This window comes from Ammospiza nelsoni, chromosome 17 (genome assembly GCF_027579445.1).
Source record: "Ammospiza nelsoni isolate bAmmNel1 chromosome 17, bAmmNel1.pri, whole genome shotgun sequence".
NCBI lineage: Eukaryota > Metazoa > Chordata > Aves > Passeriformes > Passerellidae > Ammospiza > Ammospiza nelsoni.
Window position 1 is genome coordinate 2,224,947 of NC_080649.1, and position 17,671 is coordinate 2,242,617.

Sequence of the window (17,671 nt, forward strand, 5' to 3'; positions counted from 1 at the left end):
GCTGGAGGAAGGCAGAGATCCCTGTCCCTGCTTTCTAGGACAGCACAGGAAGCACAGCCACCAAGTTTGGCCACCCTGTCCCCAGGGAGATGGTGACTCCCCTTTATTTAGAACCAGTTCCCTGCTCCCAAACCACTTCTCATTCCTGCCACAGGGAACTGAGGCACATCCCAGCCCCCAGTACCACACAGCCAGACCAAGAGATGCTTTCTGCTTTTATTCAATTAATGCAGCAATCTATACAAGAAAAAAAAAAATAATGAAACCATGAAATTCCAAACCCTGACAGTGAAGAACCAAATTCTTCCTAAGAATCAACTGGAATTAAAAGATTCCCCCACGTCAGACTGTACATAAAATAATCTCTGCTCCATTTACAGCGTTTCACACAGTACTTCTCGTATCTCAAACTTCAGAACTGTACAACTTTGTTACAAACCACGCTTTTTCCTAGGAAAAGCTTACAGAAAAAAATATTGCCACTTTCTTTTTTATTATTATTTTTTTTAAATTTTTATTTTTTATTGGTAACAAAAAAAAAAAAAATTAGAATCTTTTAAAAAACAAAAATTAAAGTCAGCCAGAACTTCTAAGTGTGGGCAGGGAAAGGAGCAGAGACATTGCTCAATCGAATGTTTCTCCTCCCAACAGGGAAAAGGGAACACTTTTGGCAGGTAAAAGACTCTTTGCTGCTGGTGGGGGTCTAGACCCTGGCCCCCCTTGAGTCCTGGTGCTGTTTTGATCCATGGGCTTGGATAATTCCACCACTGAACCTTCTCGAGATACGGTAACTGCAACAAACCCCAGTTTCCTCCTGTTCTTGGTGGAAAAGCAGGGATGAACCCCAGCAAAGCAGGGATGAACCCCACTCTCCTCTCCCTTCCTTAGGAAAGACAGTTCTGCTCTGGGCTCTGGGCTCATGGGCTGTCCCACTGGAGGGAGCTCCCAGTGTGGGGCTGAGCACAGACACGCTGTGGGTGGATGGAGGGGTTGGACCACACACAGCCAGATCAGACACACACAAACCAACGGGGTCAGGGCTCTGCAGGAGCCTGGGCAGAAGTTTTGCCTCCAAATCTGAGCTCACCCCACTCCCTGCTCACCCCCAGCCTGGCCTGATGCCTGCGTGCAGCCCAACAGTGAAAACCAGGAATTCCGAGCCACAGTTCCAACCAGGCAGGTTACAGGAAGGATCCAGACCTCTGGATCCGTGTGAAAAATGTCTTCTAGTTTCGAATCCAGGTTTCACTCTGATGTTGTTCAGTGCAAAAGAGTTAAAAACCCATGTTATCTACACATATACATCCGTGTCTATAGAAAATGTCTGTACAAGTGGGGAGATGGCCCTTCCTGCACGCTGGGGAATCCTCTCCTGAGGGATCCTGCTCCCTCTCTCTCTCTCTCCAAGGTGTCAAGCCCCAACCAGTCAGGTTAAAAACCAAGAGCAGATGGTGGCTGGAGAGGAGCTGCTCCTGTCCCCCCAGCCACAGCTGCCAGCTCTGACCCACTGCATGGATGGGGACAAGAAAAAGGGGGAAGCTCCCGAGCAGGACATGCAGGAATACCAACACAAGCTGGGGAAGGAATCTTGCACATGTTCAGCCTGCACAAGGACCAGGATGAGGTGGTGGCTGGGACCAGGCTGGAGGTGTAAGAGCTCAGCATGTCCACAGCCAGCTCCTCATCCCATGGAAGGCCTGCTCTGAAAGGCCAGCTGCTCCAGCTTCATTCTGAGCTGACACCAGGGTAGAATATCCATATTGGAGAGGGAGGGATAAAACTGGGAGCCAGGAGGGGAGAGGGCAGAGCTGAGACCTCTGGCAGTGCCCTCTGTCCCCATCTGCACCCACAGCAGAGCCTGGCACCGTGACAGGAACAGGGCATGGCCAGGATGGATCCAGAAAGACAAAGCCACCAGGAGGAGAAGGGATCTGTGCTCCCTGCGTGCAGTTTTGTTGTCAGGGGGATGTCAAGCTGCCCAGAACGGGGTTTGTAGCCAAGAGCTGGCCTGGATTCACAGCAGAAAGCTGGTGGGGTGAGGAACATCGCTTCAAATGCTACGTGAGGTCTGAAAATGGCATTTCCAAAGTTTCACAAGCAGCAGAAGCACAAACTTTTGGGTCTCTGGACTGACAAGCCACATTCCTTCAGAGGCTGTGCCTCAGCACAGAACCAGTGGGGGCTCTCACCAGGCAAACCAGGCACTGGGGACCTCACCAACACCCCCCCACAGCCAGCTGAAGGTGATGGCAACGTCCTCTGAGCTCATGTGACAAGATCCAGCCTGAGCAGAACCCCAACACCAGGTGAAACTCAGCAGGGAAGGAAAAGGACAGTGGGACCCAGATGTCACAAATGTCCTCGATCAGCACTGCAGGGAACAATGCCTGGGTGGTTGTTTTAGACCAGGAGCCCCTCAAGACAGCAGCAAACAAGTTTCAAAATATATTACATCTTTTTATTGCCAAGCGTGCAGACCATGAAGTGTGTGGGGGACACGACACTAAGAAAAACTACAGTTGGAAGGAGGGCAAAGCAGTAAAAATTTAAAAATAAGACTACTCCTTACAACTGCCAACACTTGGGTTCAAAGAATCAACTGGAGGAAGTTTTCCTTAAAAGTACAGCTCTAAATATGGCATTGGGCCCCAAACTTTGCAAACACCAAGGCTTTGGTCTGGGCTAACACAAATCAGGTGGGAGAAGAGGATGATGATGATGATGGCAGATGCTCTATCACAACTCCACGGGGCTGAATGCCTGATTCTTCTCAGCATTTCCTGTAGCAACCAGAAAACTCCCTACCCCAGGAACACAGGCAGGAATAAGCCAGGAGAAAGCAGGCAACCTCAGTGCTGGATGCACTGAACTGGGGCCAACCTGGAGCCCTGCAGTGTCCCTGCTCCCAGAGCCAGCCTCGGAGGGGACAGAGCTGCTCAGCTCCCCCAGGGCCACAGCAGCTCCTGCTCCATCAGAGTGCAGCCAGCCCTTCAGGATGGGACACTGTGCTGGGAATGCTGCACCGACTCAGCTCTGCCCACCTGGAAGGGGCAGTGGAGAGGGGCTCTTCTGGGGGGTCCCAAGGCACAAGCACCCTCACAAGCACAGCGTCTCCTACTCCTCCTTGCTATCCCCAGCTCTGGGAAGCAGCACGTGCTCAGTGTGATCCCTCACTTGGCAGCCCTGAGATTCCAATATGGATCTCAGGACAATGCTGGGCCACCCTTCCCTCCTCCAGACCAGCACTGAAAAACCAGAGCTCTTGTACATTCTTCTTGGAGAGGGCAGCGCAGGGACACAGGGCTGTGAGCCCATGCTGGCTTGGGAAAAGGGTCTGGAAAGGAAACCTACGGCGTTTAAAACACTAAAGTGCAACAAAAATGTCCTAAACCCTTTGAAATCGATCGCAGCAAGAGGGGTCTGCAAAGCTTCAAACTTCCAGTTACTGCAGGGCATCCTTAAAACAGACCCGACAACCACCAGGTAAAAAAGACCAAGGAGCCCTTTGGTGAAACAAGGAATACCAGCCCACCACAGAATTTCAGCTCCTGGGGTCAAACATCATATTTAGAACATTTGGAAAGGAAAAGTGTTAAAGCAAAAAAAAAAAAAAAAGAAAAAAGAAAAAAAAACCCACCAAAACAAAAATACAATTCTTGAATCTTGCGCAATGAAAGAGTTAAACTTTTTGGTGTTTTCAAAAGAAATCCCAACAGACAACCTGGCATAACTTTATCTGCTTCCTAAGGGAGAGATGCCCACTTGAGCCATGACTCAGGACACCATGTGCACTGGACATGTTCCATCCTCACGTATGTCTCAGCATTCCTCCATTCATAAAACCAAATCCTTCCTGTTTACTCTTCAGCCTGAAAGGAAAAACCAAAACTGAAGCTAGATGGAAGATAGCCAGAGGGAGGAGAAAGTTTTCACAGACTGGAGGCCAATCTCATCAGCTCCACGAGCCTGGCAAGTGCAATCCTCAGTGTCGCCTCATTTTAACCTTCCTGGCGGGGCTGCCGTCCTCCTCCTCATCCTCACAGTCCTCTGTGTACTCGTACGACCGTCGCCAATAGTTCTCAGAGCTGAAGTTGCTCCGTCTCCTATGTTTTGGTAAGAGGACTGAACGCCTGTTCTCCTCCTTATCCATTTCTAGAATCCGTGGCCTGTGCAGAGGGAGAAAACAGGAGTGAGAACACAGCACGACGGGATCCAGGTGTTCCTCCTGGATGCTGTCTGCAGGTTACCTGCCCTGACAGCTCTGCCTCTTTTCCCACTGCTTTCCCAGCACTGGGCACTTGGCAGAGAAAGAACAAATCACCAAGTTCCACCTCCCCAGAGGAGCTGAGAACTTGTCTATGATGGGCCAGTTCCTTCCCTTCCCAAGGCTCTGGCCATTGCCTCCACCAGAACACTTCCAGTCAACCTCTTTAACTTGCAGCTTGTGGCCCCAAGAAAAATCCCTTGGGCAGAGGGGTCTGTCTCTACTGCAGCAGAATTTAGAGCACAGAGCTGAGCTCCTTATGGTGCAGGATCACACCACAGCTCCAAAATCCTTTGTCCTCTCCAATATTAGCACAGTGCAATTGTTATTTCTGCAGAGCTGCCTCTGATCACTTTCTAGCAGGACTGGGTTGGTGGGCAGCACACACCACTCACTTTATTGGAGTGGTTCCTGACAGATCCCACTATGATATCCATGAGAATTACCTGCTACACTGGAGCCTCTGAGGCCAGAGAAAGAGAAAAACATGTTTTTCATACCCATCTGCTGCAGGAGCCTAGGCAAGCCATCCCCCACAGCCTGATAAGGTCACACCAGGCTGAAAAACAGCTCAGAGGGATGTGCACATTTGTCCCGCATGATCGCTCCTCTAATCGGACACCCAGGGAAGCTGCATCTGCAGCCCAGCCTCAGACCCTCCTCCATCCTCCATCCAGGTGAATGAACACTGCTCACAAACAATCCATCCCCACCCTCCTCCCTCCAGGACAGGTTCAAACAGGGCTGGGACTGCGTGGCAGCCAAGCCCTGCGACCAAGTCAACTTTTGGGTTGTACCCATTGTGCAGAAAATGCCATCTGGATCCTCAGGAAGCTCTGGAATTGGAACATGCAGGACAGCTGGCAGACTGGCCATCACTTAGAGCCATCAGTGTGCTCACACCAAGGTGTTTAAGGAAAGCCTTGCTGCAGAGCTCAAGCTTGTCTGAAACCTCAGCAAGGAGCTTCCCTCAAGGTCAGGCTTAAACATCCACAATTCTGGTTTCTCACACAAAAATGCACACACAGAGCTCTGGAATCAAAACAGGCCTGAGAAGCTTCCCAGGAAGTCCTTAACCTTTCCCAGATAGCAAACCCTCACGTTCCCTCCCAGGACTGCTTTCATAATATAGTTTAACGCAGCTGCACAGGTTGCTTGGCAATAGAGGTCAGAAATGATTAGCTGCAGGGAAACTATTGTTCTGAACGACTGCATTATCAAAAGCCAGCCAAATCTATTGCTTCTTCATTATGCCACTCACAGGATAAACAATGTAAGCTGCTTACAGCCAGAGCTCAGCCTCCACAAGTCTGGGAGGAACGCATAAAGAGCTCATTCTGATAAAACAGATCTGGGCATTGCAGAAAGCACCTGGCAGGTGCAAATCAGAATGGTTTAAAATATGCTCTGAGGCCAGAGACCTCAGCTATGCACTGATCCAGAGACAACATCCCAAACACGGCTGTTAGGAGAGGTGATCCTACCTGTGGGCAGCATCAGGGTCTGCTTTGCGATGGGACCGCTTTGGTTTCAGGATCTGGTCCCGGTTGTTTCCCGACAGGCGGTCAGAGTTATAACCTGGTGGCAACACAGAGCTACTCAGGGATTTTGTTTCCAATCGAGGTGCATCTAGTCTTGTTCTGCAAATATTGAAAGAGAAGAGAATTTGCAAGGTCTTTCTACAGAATCACAGCAGAGCCCTCCACCCCAACCACACGGCTCAGGAGGAGGGGCAGGAATACCCCATTCCACAGCACAACAAGCTGCAGTTTTGGGGTACTTCACAGAAGCTTCACAGAATCACAAAATGGTTTAAAGTTGGAAGGGACCTTGAAGATCATCTCATTTCCAACCCCCTGCCACAGGCAGGAACATCTTTCAGTAGACCAGACCGCTCCAAGCTTTGTCCACCTTGGCCTTGGACACTTTGAAGGATGGAGCAGCCACAACTTCTCTGGACAACCTGTGCCAGGGCCTCAGCACCCTCACAGGAAAGGATTTTTTCCTTATACCTTATTTAAACACTCTCTATCAGTTTGAAACCATTGCCCTTTATCCTGCCTTGGCTTAGAGACACACAGTCATGAGGTGAAGGCAAAAGGTGCTGAGCTCACTGCAACCCCAGCTCTGGGAGAAGGAGCAGAGCTGCTGGAGCAGCTGTGAAATCCCATGAAATCACCTGGCAATAACTCACAGCTCCAGTTAAGCCACCTGGCTGGGAGATGCCCTGCAAAAGCATCATCACCTGCAACAGTAATAACTGCTTCCACCTGGAAACTCCCTCCTGCCCACAGATCTCCCGGGGTCAGGTGTTCCTCAGCTTGACTACAAAGTGCAAAGAGTTGAAGGTGTAGCAAACAGAAGCTGCACCACACATCCCTTCCAGCAGCTCTGCACACACTCAAGCTGTGCTGGAGAGAAAGCAGAGCTCATCCCAAAAGAGAACTGAAGGCATGCACAGGTGGAGAAGGCAGCAAAAATGAAGGGGGAGAATCACCACTTGGTCTCCAGTGCTGAACTCCAGCTCCTGAGGGAGGTTTCCACAGGAGAATCCCAATCTAAACCTCCATTAGGAAGCACATCCACTTGCCAAGAGAGAGCCCCTTCAGCTAATCAGGGTGATGCCAGTCTGGCACAGGCAAAGCTGGGCATGGCAGCCTGCGTTTGCCCAGCGTGCCAGAAACAAGGAACACTTCCACAGGCAGCTGCCAGGTTGGAGCCTGTGCTACTCCACGCTGTCATCCTGAGCTGTTCTGAGCTCCAGGGCTGGACCCAGTCCAGCCTGAACACCAAAGGCCTTGCAGATCCTGCCCGTGACAAGGGAGGTTGTTTAAATACCTCTCAAATACAGCAGCAACCACAGGACTGCAATTCTAACAAACCAACCCCCAACACACTGCAAGGGCAAGGGAACAGCAGCCATGCTCCCTCTGGCCAGGTGCAAGGAGAGGTGACACTAAAATGGAGAATAATATACCTACAAACAGAGAAACTCTGCTTATGAGAATGAAAGCAGAATGGCAGCAAAAGCCTCTAAAACTGCTTTCAAGACCCGGTTGAGTAGGTCTCATTTCTACACCCACCTCCCACGTTACCTCTCCCAGCATCTCATAAATTAAGAGCACCATTCCTCCCCTCCTCTGGCTCAAAGCACTTCCAAACCCTGCTGGCTCCCGGCAGCCCTGTGATCCAACACAGGAAACAACGAGCACTGAAGTGTTTATGACCTGCTTGGTAACCACACAGCTCTGGAGAATCCTGCAGAACCCCACTGCTCCTGCAGCTCCCACAGCTTTGCTCTCCTGCTGCTGTCAGTGAGAACATGCTCAGAGCAGAGCCAGACTCACTGGGACGCAGCAGGCTCCGGCAGAACTCAGAGCTGAACATCCCAGCTCCAACTGGCACCATCCAGCTGATCTGATCTGAAAGCTCAGGGCTGATCCTCACCACCAAGAAGAGGAAGAGGAGTTTTATGAGGAGGCCAGCAGGGGAAGGAGGTGCTTTCCTGGTTGCACAACAGCCTGTTCCAGGCACAGCCACAGAGCGGGAACAGCGCTGGTGCAGCGACCCTGGCACAGCAAAGGGCACACTGCACACACAGGGGACACAGGGAGGTGGCTGCCCTGGCCAGGGGATAAGCAGCAATTAATAAGCTCTAATTGGCAGCAATCACAGCCCAGCCTTTGGCAAACATCACCACGGATTCACCACAGCTGCGGAGGCTACGCAGAAATAATTCCCAGGGGGTTTGTGCTTTGCTTGAGAGAAAAATCCTGGTGTGGTTTCATCTGGTTTGTCTGTTGGGTTAGCCCCTCACTGTCTGATGGGCAGAGACACTTCTGCTCTGACATGAAGCAAATCAGGCCCCAGAAATCAGGGTGGATGGGCAAACAAAGCCAGCAGAGCTGCAGGCTCTGTCCCTTCAGCTCAGCTGGGTACAACTGGGGACACCTCACTGCTCCTCCCAGGACTTAAAGGGGGCTTATAAAAAACACAGAGAACAACTTTTTATGTTGAGAGATGGGCATAAGACAAGAGGGATCAGTGTTAAACTAGAGGGATGATTTAGATTGGATATTAGAAAGAAATCCTTTGCTCAGAGAGCAGTGAAGCACCAGCACAGGTTGCCCAGAGAAGCACAGGTTGGACAGGGCTCTGAGCAACCTTATCTAGTGGAAGGTGTCCTTTCCCATGGCAGGGGCTGAAATGAGGTGAGGTTTAAGGTCCCTTCTTGCCCTGATGCACTTTGAGGGCAGCCAGGCTTGACTGAAACAATCCAACACCCTCAGCTCACCAAGACTGGAGAAAGCAAGAGGCAGAGCCAGTTTAAACAGGTACACTGGACACCTGCACCAGTTTGGGCAGCTTTAGCTTATTTATCTGAGTCTGTCTTTTCCACAAAACTGCTCCACAACCTAGGACGGGCAGCTTCTCTTTCCCAAAGTCCAACCAAAGCAGCTCCAAGGCTTGGAGATGCCTCCTTGTCAGCACTGGTGCTGCTTTTCCCTGGCTGCTCCAACACCACGAACACAACAGCTCTAAGTTCTTATCAGAGCCTCACCCCACACCTCACGGGGCCATACCCAGCTGTGGGGTGCTTTGGCTGCAGCCTGCCTTTCATCCCACTCTCTCCTGCCACATCTCATCCTGCCTCCCTGGGTCTGGGCTGATTTTGCTTGGCAAATGCCTCAGGGCTGCTGTTTTTCCTGCCTTCATTCCATGGATTTCTCTAACCAGATGTCCAACTCCACTCCACTGGCTTTGTGCCATATCCTCATAATGTTGCCAGACTTGTTTTGAAATCAACTAAGCCATCCAAAAGCTCATCCAGTCTGGATCCAGACCACTTGCCTGCGAGCCTTATGCCAGCCTGGGCCACAACCACAGCCCTGCCACCAATGCCCACGGTTTTGGCTGGGTTTACAGGACTCAAAGTGTGTATTTTCATTTACAAAGATGTTTCTTGACAGCAGAACTACTGCCAACACCTTTCAAAGCACAATCAGCAAGGGTCAATGTGTTGCAGTCACATGTTTTGGTCTCCTAGTAGAAGGAACTGGTAACAGAGGACATTTCTAGGCAGAAAAGGTTTTACTGAGGAACTTTGGGGTGGGGTTAGTTCACTTTGTCTCTCATTTTCTTAAGAGCTTTAGGAACAAGCACTGATTGATGAAATGCCATCAAGAGTGCTTTTCTAGAACAGGAAGCCCCTTTCTAAAACAGCTTATGGAGCTTGGCTTCCCAACACAGACTCGAAGGACAAGCTCTGTAATGAGCACTGAACTCTCTACATGTTTCCCTCCAAAGCCAGTGTCTCCCTCTCTCCCCGGGAAACAAAAGCCATGATACCAAGAAATCTCTCTCTGCTTCAGAGGACATTCCTCATCACAAGCATCAGCTTCAAAGACCATCCAGGTAACTCACACATGTGGGTCTCACATGACCAGACACCTGAACACACAGCCCAAAACAAGACAGTTTGATACCCTGGGTGTTTGGAGCTGGGCAGCCAAAGGAAAGCCAGTCTGGGCACCAGCAGGGCTTGCAAGCCCAGACATTACAACAAAGTGCTGCTGCACAGAGCCAAGAAGTGATGAACCCTGCAGGAACAGGTTCCAGACACTTCCACTGCCAGGCACGGCACGACACAAGTGAGCATCAGTGACACCTAATCAAGGTGTGAGATCAAGCCAGCAAATTAACAAGCAAGGCAAGTTTTCAAGTGTTTAAGCATCATGACACCACATCCACGTTTATCTTGCTGTCTGGAGGGCTTCAACACTTACTTTCTGAGGATGATGACAGCTCTCCTCTCCTTGATGTCCTGTGGTCGAATGCAGTGTGTGATTTCGTCGGCCGCATACCCACTGACAACAGAAACAAAAAGCCACCATCAGGGAGATGCCAGGCACAAGCAGAAAGTGGTTTCCAGCCTCAACAACTCAGTTTGGCCAGTACTTCCTAACTTGCACCAGGAATTCCTCCTCCAAACACCATCCCCACAGGAGCTAAACTTGCAGGCGGGAACAAACATTGGGAAAGAATGAAGACAATCAGAGGGTTTTGGGGGGTTTCATGACTCAATTTTTCAGAGGAAACTGCTACCTGCTCCAGCACTGTGAATAAAACATGTACAAATGTAGAACTGTAGATTCAGACAATTAATTTATGAAGAAATTAGAAAGCAACAGGGGGGCAAACGAGCACATTCCTCCAAAGCATCATCTCAAACAAGTCTATGAGAAAAGCCATCTCTCACAGCTCAGGTGTGCAGCACACCCAGACCCAAACATGTAACACATCAAGGAGGTGTTTCAGTCACAGAGGGGTGCAGTCATGCAGAGCTGAGCCTCTCACCCCCTTTTCCTGCTCATCATCCTCCCCAACACATGGCACATCCTCAGCCACCACAAGAACATCACCAGCCCTAACCCAGCACTCATGGGGTAACCTACAAATTCACACCTGCAAACCAAGCTGCACTCCTCTGTAACAGTGTGAAACAGCTCCCTGGGCTGAGGAAAAGCCAGGTTCAAGCAGTGGCTGTTGTCAGCAGCAGTATTTCACTGTGTGAAATGACTCCAGATACTCCACATTTTCAGCAGGCTGGAGAAAAGCCACAGCCAAGGACAGCCTGAGCTTCCACCACACACTGGAGCATTTCCTGATGGCTGCTTTGTCTCCAGGTGAAACCAGAGCAGGTGAAATCCTGGTGTGTCCACGGAGAGCAGCCACCAGACCCGCTGTGACACACAAACCGAGCTGGGAGCACATCCCCTCACTGCAAGGGCGTGAGCAGCACATCCCAGCGGTGGGGCTGCCCTCTGCCTGCCGTTTGGAGAGTGTCAGCTCACCGAGAGCCCTCTGCAGCCCAGCATGGGCTAAGGAGAGGCTGAACACCTCCAGAGCTTCCTGAAACACCCAGCAAGGGCAGCAACACCTCGGCAAAAGGCTGCTCAAGCCTGCACACCCAGCCTGAAGCAGAAATCAGCATGCCCGGTGTCCCCACAAGGCTTTTCCAGGCCAGGGTCAGGGGCTGGCAGGTTATTCAGGACACCCTGAGCAGAGAACAGAGCTCACACACACAAGTCTTCTCTGGGGACAGGACCGGGTTTCCTTGATCTGGTTAGATAAGCCACCCACTCACCCAGAAACACCTCCTCACACACAGATTTACTGCTCTGCAAGGACAGCTACAAGACCAAGGCCTGACCAGCTGAAGCAGGGGTGGTGTCCATCCCCACCGTGCTCCAGGCATTGCAGAACATGACAAGGGGCTCGTGATGATGCTCTATTATGTTCCTGGAATCTCTGTGTCAAGCTCCAGTGAATTCATGAATATCACCCACGTTAGCATTCACCTCAGCATCCTCAGCATCACCCTGAACACCAGGGAAAGGTCTCCTTCCAGACCTGCTTCCAGACCCACAAGGTGTCAGCCTGAACACCCCTTTTCACTCCTCCAGGCAAGAACACAATTTCAGATCACTTCCAGAGTGGCACCAGGAAGTTTGTGGTCCCAGATCAAACAACAGCCCCACCACACTGGTGTGAGACCATAAAGGGGACACACCAGTCTGCCCCAGTGCCAAACTGGTGTGGAAAACTCCGCACTATACCATATGTAGTGATGGAGTGCCTCTGCACAGGCAGGGAAATGAAAGGATTATTTGGTTGTGTCATATTCGTGCTGCCTTGTGCCAGCATGAACTTCTCACCCACTGCCCAGCCCTGCATGCCCTGAGGATGGGTGAAGGGGCAGACCCTGAAGAAAAACACCCATAATGATATCAAGGGCCCACACACACATTTCTTGCCCAGAGGAGAAACTCAGAACAACCTGGAAAGGAAAATCATAAATTCCTGCCCACAAGAACACCTGAGTGTGCCATCTCCATCCCAGAGCGTTTTCCAGAAGCGCAGGGGCAAGTGCTGTTTTCCACACACCACCCCAAAACCAGCCCCCAATTCCACACTAACCTGTCAAACCTTACACCCCCAACTCTCCCCTGAGTCTTTTTCCACCTGGAAGAGCCTCTGCTGAGCCAGAACTGATTCACACAGAGATAAAAGTGGATATTTGTGTGCAAACATCACCAGAAAGGAAGCCTTGAAGTTCTACAGACTCTAACAAGAAAAGCTTGAACAAATCTCTGCCTCATCACCACTGGCACACGTGGAACTTCCTCTGCAGCAGAGCCTGCTCTGAGGGATCAGGCTATTTTGGAGCAGACAGCTGCACAGAGATCCCTCCAGCTGGGAAGGAAGGAAGGAGCTTCATCCTCCAGCGACTCCAACCTGCTCTGACTGCGCTTCCATCAGGCACGCCTGGAGACAACAGGAGGGACACACACCACAGCACTCCCCTGCCATTACAAACTGCCAGGAGACGACCCAGAGCACTCTCCAGCTGAGGGAGGGAAGCCTGTAAGGCACCAGCTCTGGGAACTTGGGAAATGCTACCTGTGCCTTTCGCCCCTCCAGCTGCAGCTGCTCTCTTCCCAATGCTCAGACAACATACCTGGCATTTCAGTGCTGAGATTTGCCTCCTGTGACAGCAGCTGCAGGGCAGGGATCCACCTGGAACCCCCCAGCCCAGGTGGCTCCACACACCCCCTGTTCCTTTCCTTTTTCCCAAGCATTCTCAAAGCACAGATGAAAAGGCAAATTCCTCCATCCCCCTGCCACTGCTTCTATTGATTGATGCTCACCAAATTGTTGTTAAAATAAGAAAAACCCACAAGCTGATGGGTCACAGGACTGGGATCCAGCAGCACACACTGAGCTGATGCTTCCTGCTGGCCTGGCTGCCACTGGGACAAACCTGCAGGAGCTCCTGCTCCCCAGGGCTGTGGGAAAAGAGGGGACTGGAAAAGGTCATCTTCTAGATCACAGAACCTACAAGAGCAAATCTTCCCTGCAGATGTGAAAGGAGAAAGGGCTCATTACAGGTCATGGGGTGGCTCAGCCTTTGCCTTCTAGCAGAGGGGCACAGCCCAGCCACGTGAATCCTGTTCCACCTCACCTGTCATTTGAGGGCTGAACGCTTTCCAAGCAGTCTGAGGCAGGTTCAGTGTTGGCAAACACCACATCCTGCTTCAGGGCAGGCAAACAAAATAAAGGGAGGGAAATGGGGAAAGCGCCTCTGCAAAATCCCTACTGGGTCAGCAGCTGTGAAATTAGGAGCAGGAACATGACAGAGGCAATCTGGGGCCAGTGTGAGAGTGCTGTGGGGTCAAAGAGGATTCCAGGAACATGACAGCTTCCTTTAGATCCTCAGGACTTCCACAAGGCTTCCCTGGAAAGGCTGCAGCCACTGACCCAGCAGGATCTGAATCCCAGACATTACAGGCATGCCACCTCTATCTGTGCCCGTTGCCCATCTCCAGGGTAACTGCCTCCAGCAGCTGTTTACCCAGCGGAGAAAATGCCAAGTTTGGGGAGTCACGACCAAGGGCTGGATTTGGTGCCACACCCCTGAGCACGCTCTGCACCTCTCCTGCTCCTCCTGACTGCTGGGGGGAGATGGGAGAGCAGGGGATCTGCTGTGAGACAAGGAATTGATCCCAGACGGGATCCTGTCAACACACAACAGTCACTCTGGCAGAATCTCCCATAAGCGAGTGTAAAGTACCTGCTAACTGCTGCATCAAATTGAAATAATCCCTGTTTTAAAGTCTATTACTTGCCGGAAGGAGGAAAGTCTGACCCTGATCAAGATGCAGTGGGTGGCGCAGAAAGCAGCCCTTGGATTTGGAGGGAAAAGATATCAAGATATCTTCATGTTGTTTGTAGGATTCCTTTAGCTACATTAACAAACTGATTACAGCACCTGAGTGACACTGCCAACAACCCAAACACCCCTGGGAGACACCTCACTCCAATTCCATGAGCCCTAAGGCAGCAGCCTCTTCCCAGCAGTTTTGAGAAGGAAAAGGAAGGGTCTGGAATAAGAAAACATCATTCTCTGGTCCTGGAGCAGAGCAAGCATCTCTCTTTCCTCCCACCATCCTCCACTGCAGATCCTCCTCCAGAGTTTTTCAAGAGGCTTTGACTGCAAGACTTGAGGCTGACCCTGCATTAGCAGCTCTGCCAGAATGCTTCCAAGCAGGATAAAACTCTCTGTCCTTAAAAAACAGAAGACCTCTGGCTGTAAAAAGAAGGACAACTATTTATCCAGGCCTGACGAGGAAAGACAGCAGAGGGGTCTGCATCAGCAGCACGAAAATTGGGGTAGAAAGTTTCCCTCCTGGTATCTCAGAGAAGTCAGGGAGCAGAGCAGCTGCCTCACACCCAGCAGTCCATCCCTGGGGATGGAGCTCGCTCTGCAGTAAAAAGATATAGAGCAGGATGGGTCCCCTTGGGTCCCATTTCACAAAATCACCCCGACCTCTGCCCCCCGAGCCCTGTCAAACCACCAGGAATGAGAAAATGTCCTCAGCACCATTCCCGCCTCCCTCTGCAGCCTCCCTCATCCCTGGCTAATCCACACAAGTTACCTAACACCGGGGTACAGCAAGGATTAGTTAATGTTTGTGCAGCTTTTCCGAGATAAAAGCGACGCGAGATCTCGGCATTTATTATTGATGCACCAGTCAAGGAGGCCGTGTGTTTGTGGGGGGGAAAAATTCCTTCCCGAACCCTGCAGCGATCAATTTACAAGCCAAAGCAAGGGATTGTATTACGGCCTGGGAGCCCGGAAAACCGGCCTGGACCTTCACCAGCCCAAAAAAGCCACCCCCCAAAGGAGGATACAGCTGGTGGCACTGCTGGCACAGGCCTGGCGATCCCTGCTGCTGGCAGGGAGCACTCTGACCTTCAGGGACACAAGGGACCGGCAACACCAATGCCAGGCTTCCAGCTGCCCTCCCCAGGAGCTGGAGACAGCGGGATCCCGGTGCTCCAGCCCTGTCCCCTCACCTGCCTGTCCCCTCACCTGTGTGGGCAGCTGTGGCATTAGCAAGCAGGCGTTCCCCGGTGCCAACCCCAGGCTCACTGCCGGCCAACTGCGTGACCTTGGGCAGGTCATTCCACCTTCCAGGGCTCTTCCTCAACGCACACCAAGTCCCTTCCTGTGCCCGTGACACGCTGCACTTCCAAGTGACAATCACGCGGGGCTCTGCACTCTGCTCTCCCCATCGTCACAGCGCAGGGGAGGGCTCAGCACTCCCAGTTTACAGACTGGGAGGACGAGGCCATTCACACCTCCTCTCCACGGTTAAGGTCAGGTCAGAGAAGCACCGGCCGAGCTAAGAATAGACCCAGGAGCCCTGTCCCTACAACTGCTCCGCTCTGACCACTCTTGGGCAAAGGATCCATTTTGTGTCTCAACGTGTTACTTTAACCATTTACAGGAACTCAGTGGCCAGCTCAGCTCTGCTCCCACCAGCATTCGCCTCAAGCTCCATGGAGAGAGCACCCACCCAAATCCTCACCCACAACAACGGCAGGACCACCCCCCAGAATCGCTTTTTCACCCCTTGCAGCACAGCGAGCCCCCGAGCACCGGCAGAAGGAGGAGATGGAGCCCGAGGCGCCGTCGGGGCGCGCATCCGAGCGCCTCGTGATCCGCGTTACACAACCGGGGCCTCGGCAACGCGGGCGACTTACCTGAGCACCGTGACGCTCCCCCTCTTGACGGGCAGGAACAGAACGGGCTCCGACACCCGGATGGGCTTGAACTGGAATTTACACCCGAAGCAGAGCGCCGAGTCGCTGAAGAAGGACACGGAGACGATGGGCCTCTCAAAGATATGGATGGGGTCCACGTGGGAGACAATGCAGCCCCCCGGCTGGTAGTCGTTGATGACGGCACTGTTCACAAAGCCCTCGGGGATCACCCGGTGCTCCACCAGCTTCCTGATCACCAGGTCGTGCACCCACTCGGGGATGGCGTCCACCTCCCCCCGCGGGTACAGGCGCTCCTGCCCGGGGCCCCGCCGCTGCAGCTGAGACCCGTACGTGTAACCTTCCCCGAAAAAATACTTGTTGCGCAGCGGCGCCCGGTCCACCGTGTGCTCCTTGTAGAGCCCCTTCTCCGCCCGGGACACCACGTCCTCGATGCGCGCCTCGATCTTGGCGCACTCCTCGGCGCTGAAGAGGCGAAGCTGGCGGATGCCGCTCTTCACTTTCCGAGCTTCCTCCTCCTCCTTCTGCTCCTCGTAGTCGCTGGGCTCGGAGCCGGAGTCCTCCTGGTGCCGCCGCTTGCGCTCGTACGGCGGCTCGGGGGGCTCCCGCGGGAGGCCGCCGCCGCCGCCGCCGCCTTTGTGGCCGTCCCGGTAGGGCATCATGGACTTGAGCTTCTCCCGCAGGTCCGTGTAGCCGCTGCCGGCCATGGCGCGTCCGCAGCCCCCGCCTCTATCGATCCCGGCGCTGCAGGCGGCGGCGGGCGGCGGCGGGGGACGCGCAGCTGCTGCTCATGGCACCCGCCGCCCTGCCGGGAGAGAGAGCCCCGCAGGACGGGGAGGTGAGCACAGGATCCCGGTACCGCGCCAGACCCTCTCCCGCCGGCCCCGCTTCCTCGGGAGATGGGACCCCGCTCCCGGCGCACGGAGCTCCCGCCCTCTCCCTCCCTCGCGGGGCAGGGGCGGCCCGGCGGACGCCACACTCACGGCTTGGCCCGGGGCGGGCGCGGACAACGCTGCCGGTGCCGGTGCTCACGCGGCGGCAGGGCCTGGCACATTCCCAGCGGCGGCCCCGGACTCCCTGCCCGTTCCCACCGCCGCGGCTCTGCCCATGGCGGGGGACAACCGGAGGAGGCGTGGGGGGTCCCGTGCCGTGCCGGGGGACGGCGGCGGGCGGGGGTCTGGCGCGGCCCTTCCCGCTACGTCACCAGGAGCCGGCCCGACATCCCGGATCGCCGCGGGGCCGCCCCGCCCCGCCGCGCACGCGCCGCCACCGCCCCCGGCCCCGCCCCTCCCGCGCACGTACGGACAGAGCGCGCGACCCGACCCCGCCCCCGCGCGCGCCCACCGGCGCCGTTAACCGGCAGCGGCGGCCCCGCCCCGCTCCGCCCCGCGCGGCGCTGATTGGCCGGGAGGCGGCCGCGAGCGCCGCGGGCCGGCGGCTGATTGGGCGGCTGGAGCGCGCGCGCGCGGCGGCGGCGGGGAGGGCGGGGCGCGGAGGTGGAGGCGGGCGCGCGGCACAGGCGCCCTCTGGCGGACGCGGCCAGCGCGACAGGCGGGCGGGAGTGACTGAAGGAGGGGGGCACGGGGAAACTGAGGCACGGGCGGGATGGAGGCGAAACTGAGGCACCGGCATGGGGAAACGGACACGGAGATCGATAGGGAATCAGACACGGGGGGTAGCATCCCCCGTGCGGCAGCGAGCGCAACACAAAACCACGGACACCGAGTCATGCCGGGCTGCCGGGCGTGTATAAAACCCCAGAACAACAGCGGGTTGGTG

The 17,671-nt window shown here is 53.9% G+C and overlaps 1 protein-coding gene across 3 annotated transcripts; it reads right to left on the reverse strand.

Moving 5' to 3' along the window:
- Positions 1 to 202: 202 nt before the first annotated feature.
- ALKBH5 (alkB homolog 5, RNA demethylase) lies at positions 203 to 17,116 on the reverse strand. Of its 3 annotated transcripts, none has more exons than XM_059484026.1 (5): positions 16,876 to 17,116; positions 15,875 to 16,697; positions 10,051 to 10,131; positions 5,749 to 5,904; positions 203 to 4,166 (listed from the first exon to the last, which is right to left on the reverse strand). In XM_059484026.1, exons 2-5 carry the CDS (start codon positions 16,597 to 16,599, stop codon positions 3,983 to 3,985), a joined length of 1,146 nt encoding a protein of 381 aa, XP_059340009.1. In that variant the 5' UTR covers positions 16,600 to 16,697; positions 16,876 to 17,116; the 3' UTR covers positions 203 to 3,982. The 3 variants fall into 3 exon arrangements, with proteins under 3 accessions (XP_059340009.1, XP_059340007.1, XP_059340008.1); XM_059484024.1 differs by having other exon boundaries at positions 15,875 to 16,673; positions 16,872 to 17,116; XM_059484025.1 differs by having other exon boundaries at positions 15,875 to 17,116.
- Between the last annotated feature and the right edge of the window lie 555 nt (positions 17,117 to 17,671).

Excerpts from the sequence above, each read along its gene's own strand:
- ALKBH5 (XM_059484026.1), bottom strand. The coding sequence starts at position 16,599 with ATGGCCGGCAGCGGCTACACGGACCTGCGGGAGAAGCTCAAGTCCATG. Across the intron at positions 10,132-15,874 it reads GGGAGCGTCACGGTGCTCAG|TGGGTATGCGGCCGACGAAA; the intron begins GTAAGTCGCCCG and ends TTCTGTTGTCAG. Across the intron at positions 4,167-5,748 it reads GACCCTGATGCTGCCCACAG|GCCACGGATTCTAGAAATGG; the intron begins GTAGGATCACCT and ends CCCTCTGCACAG.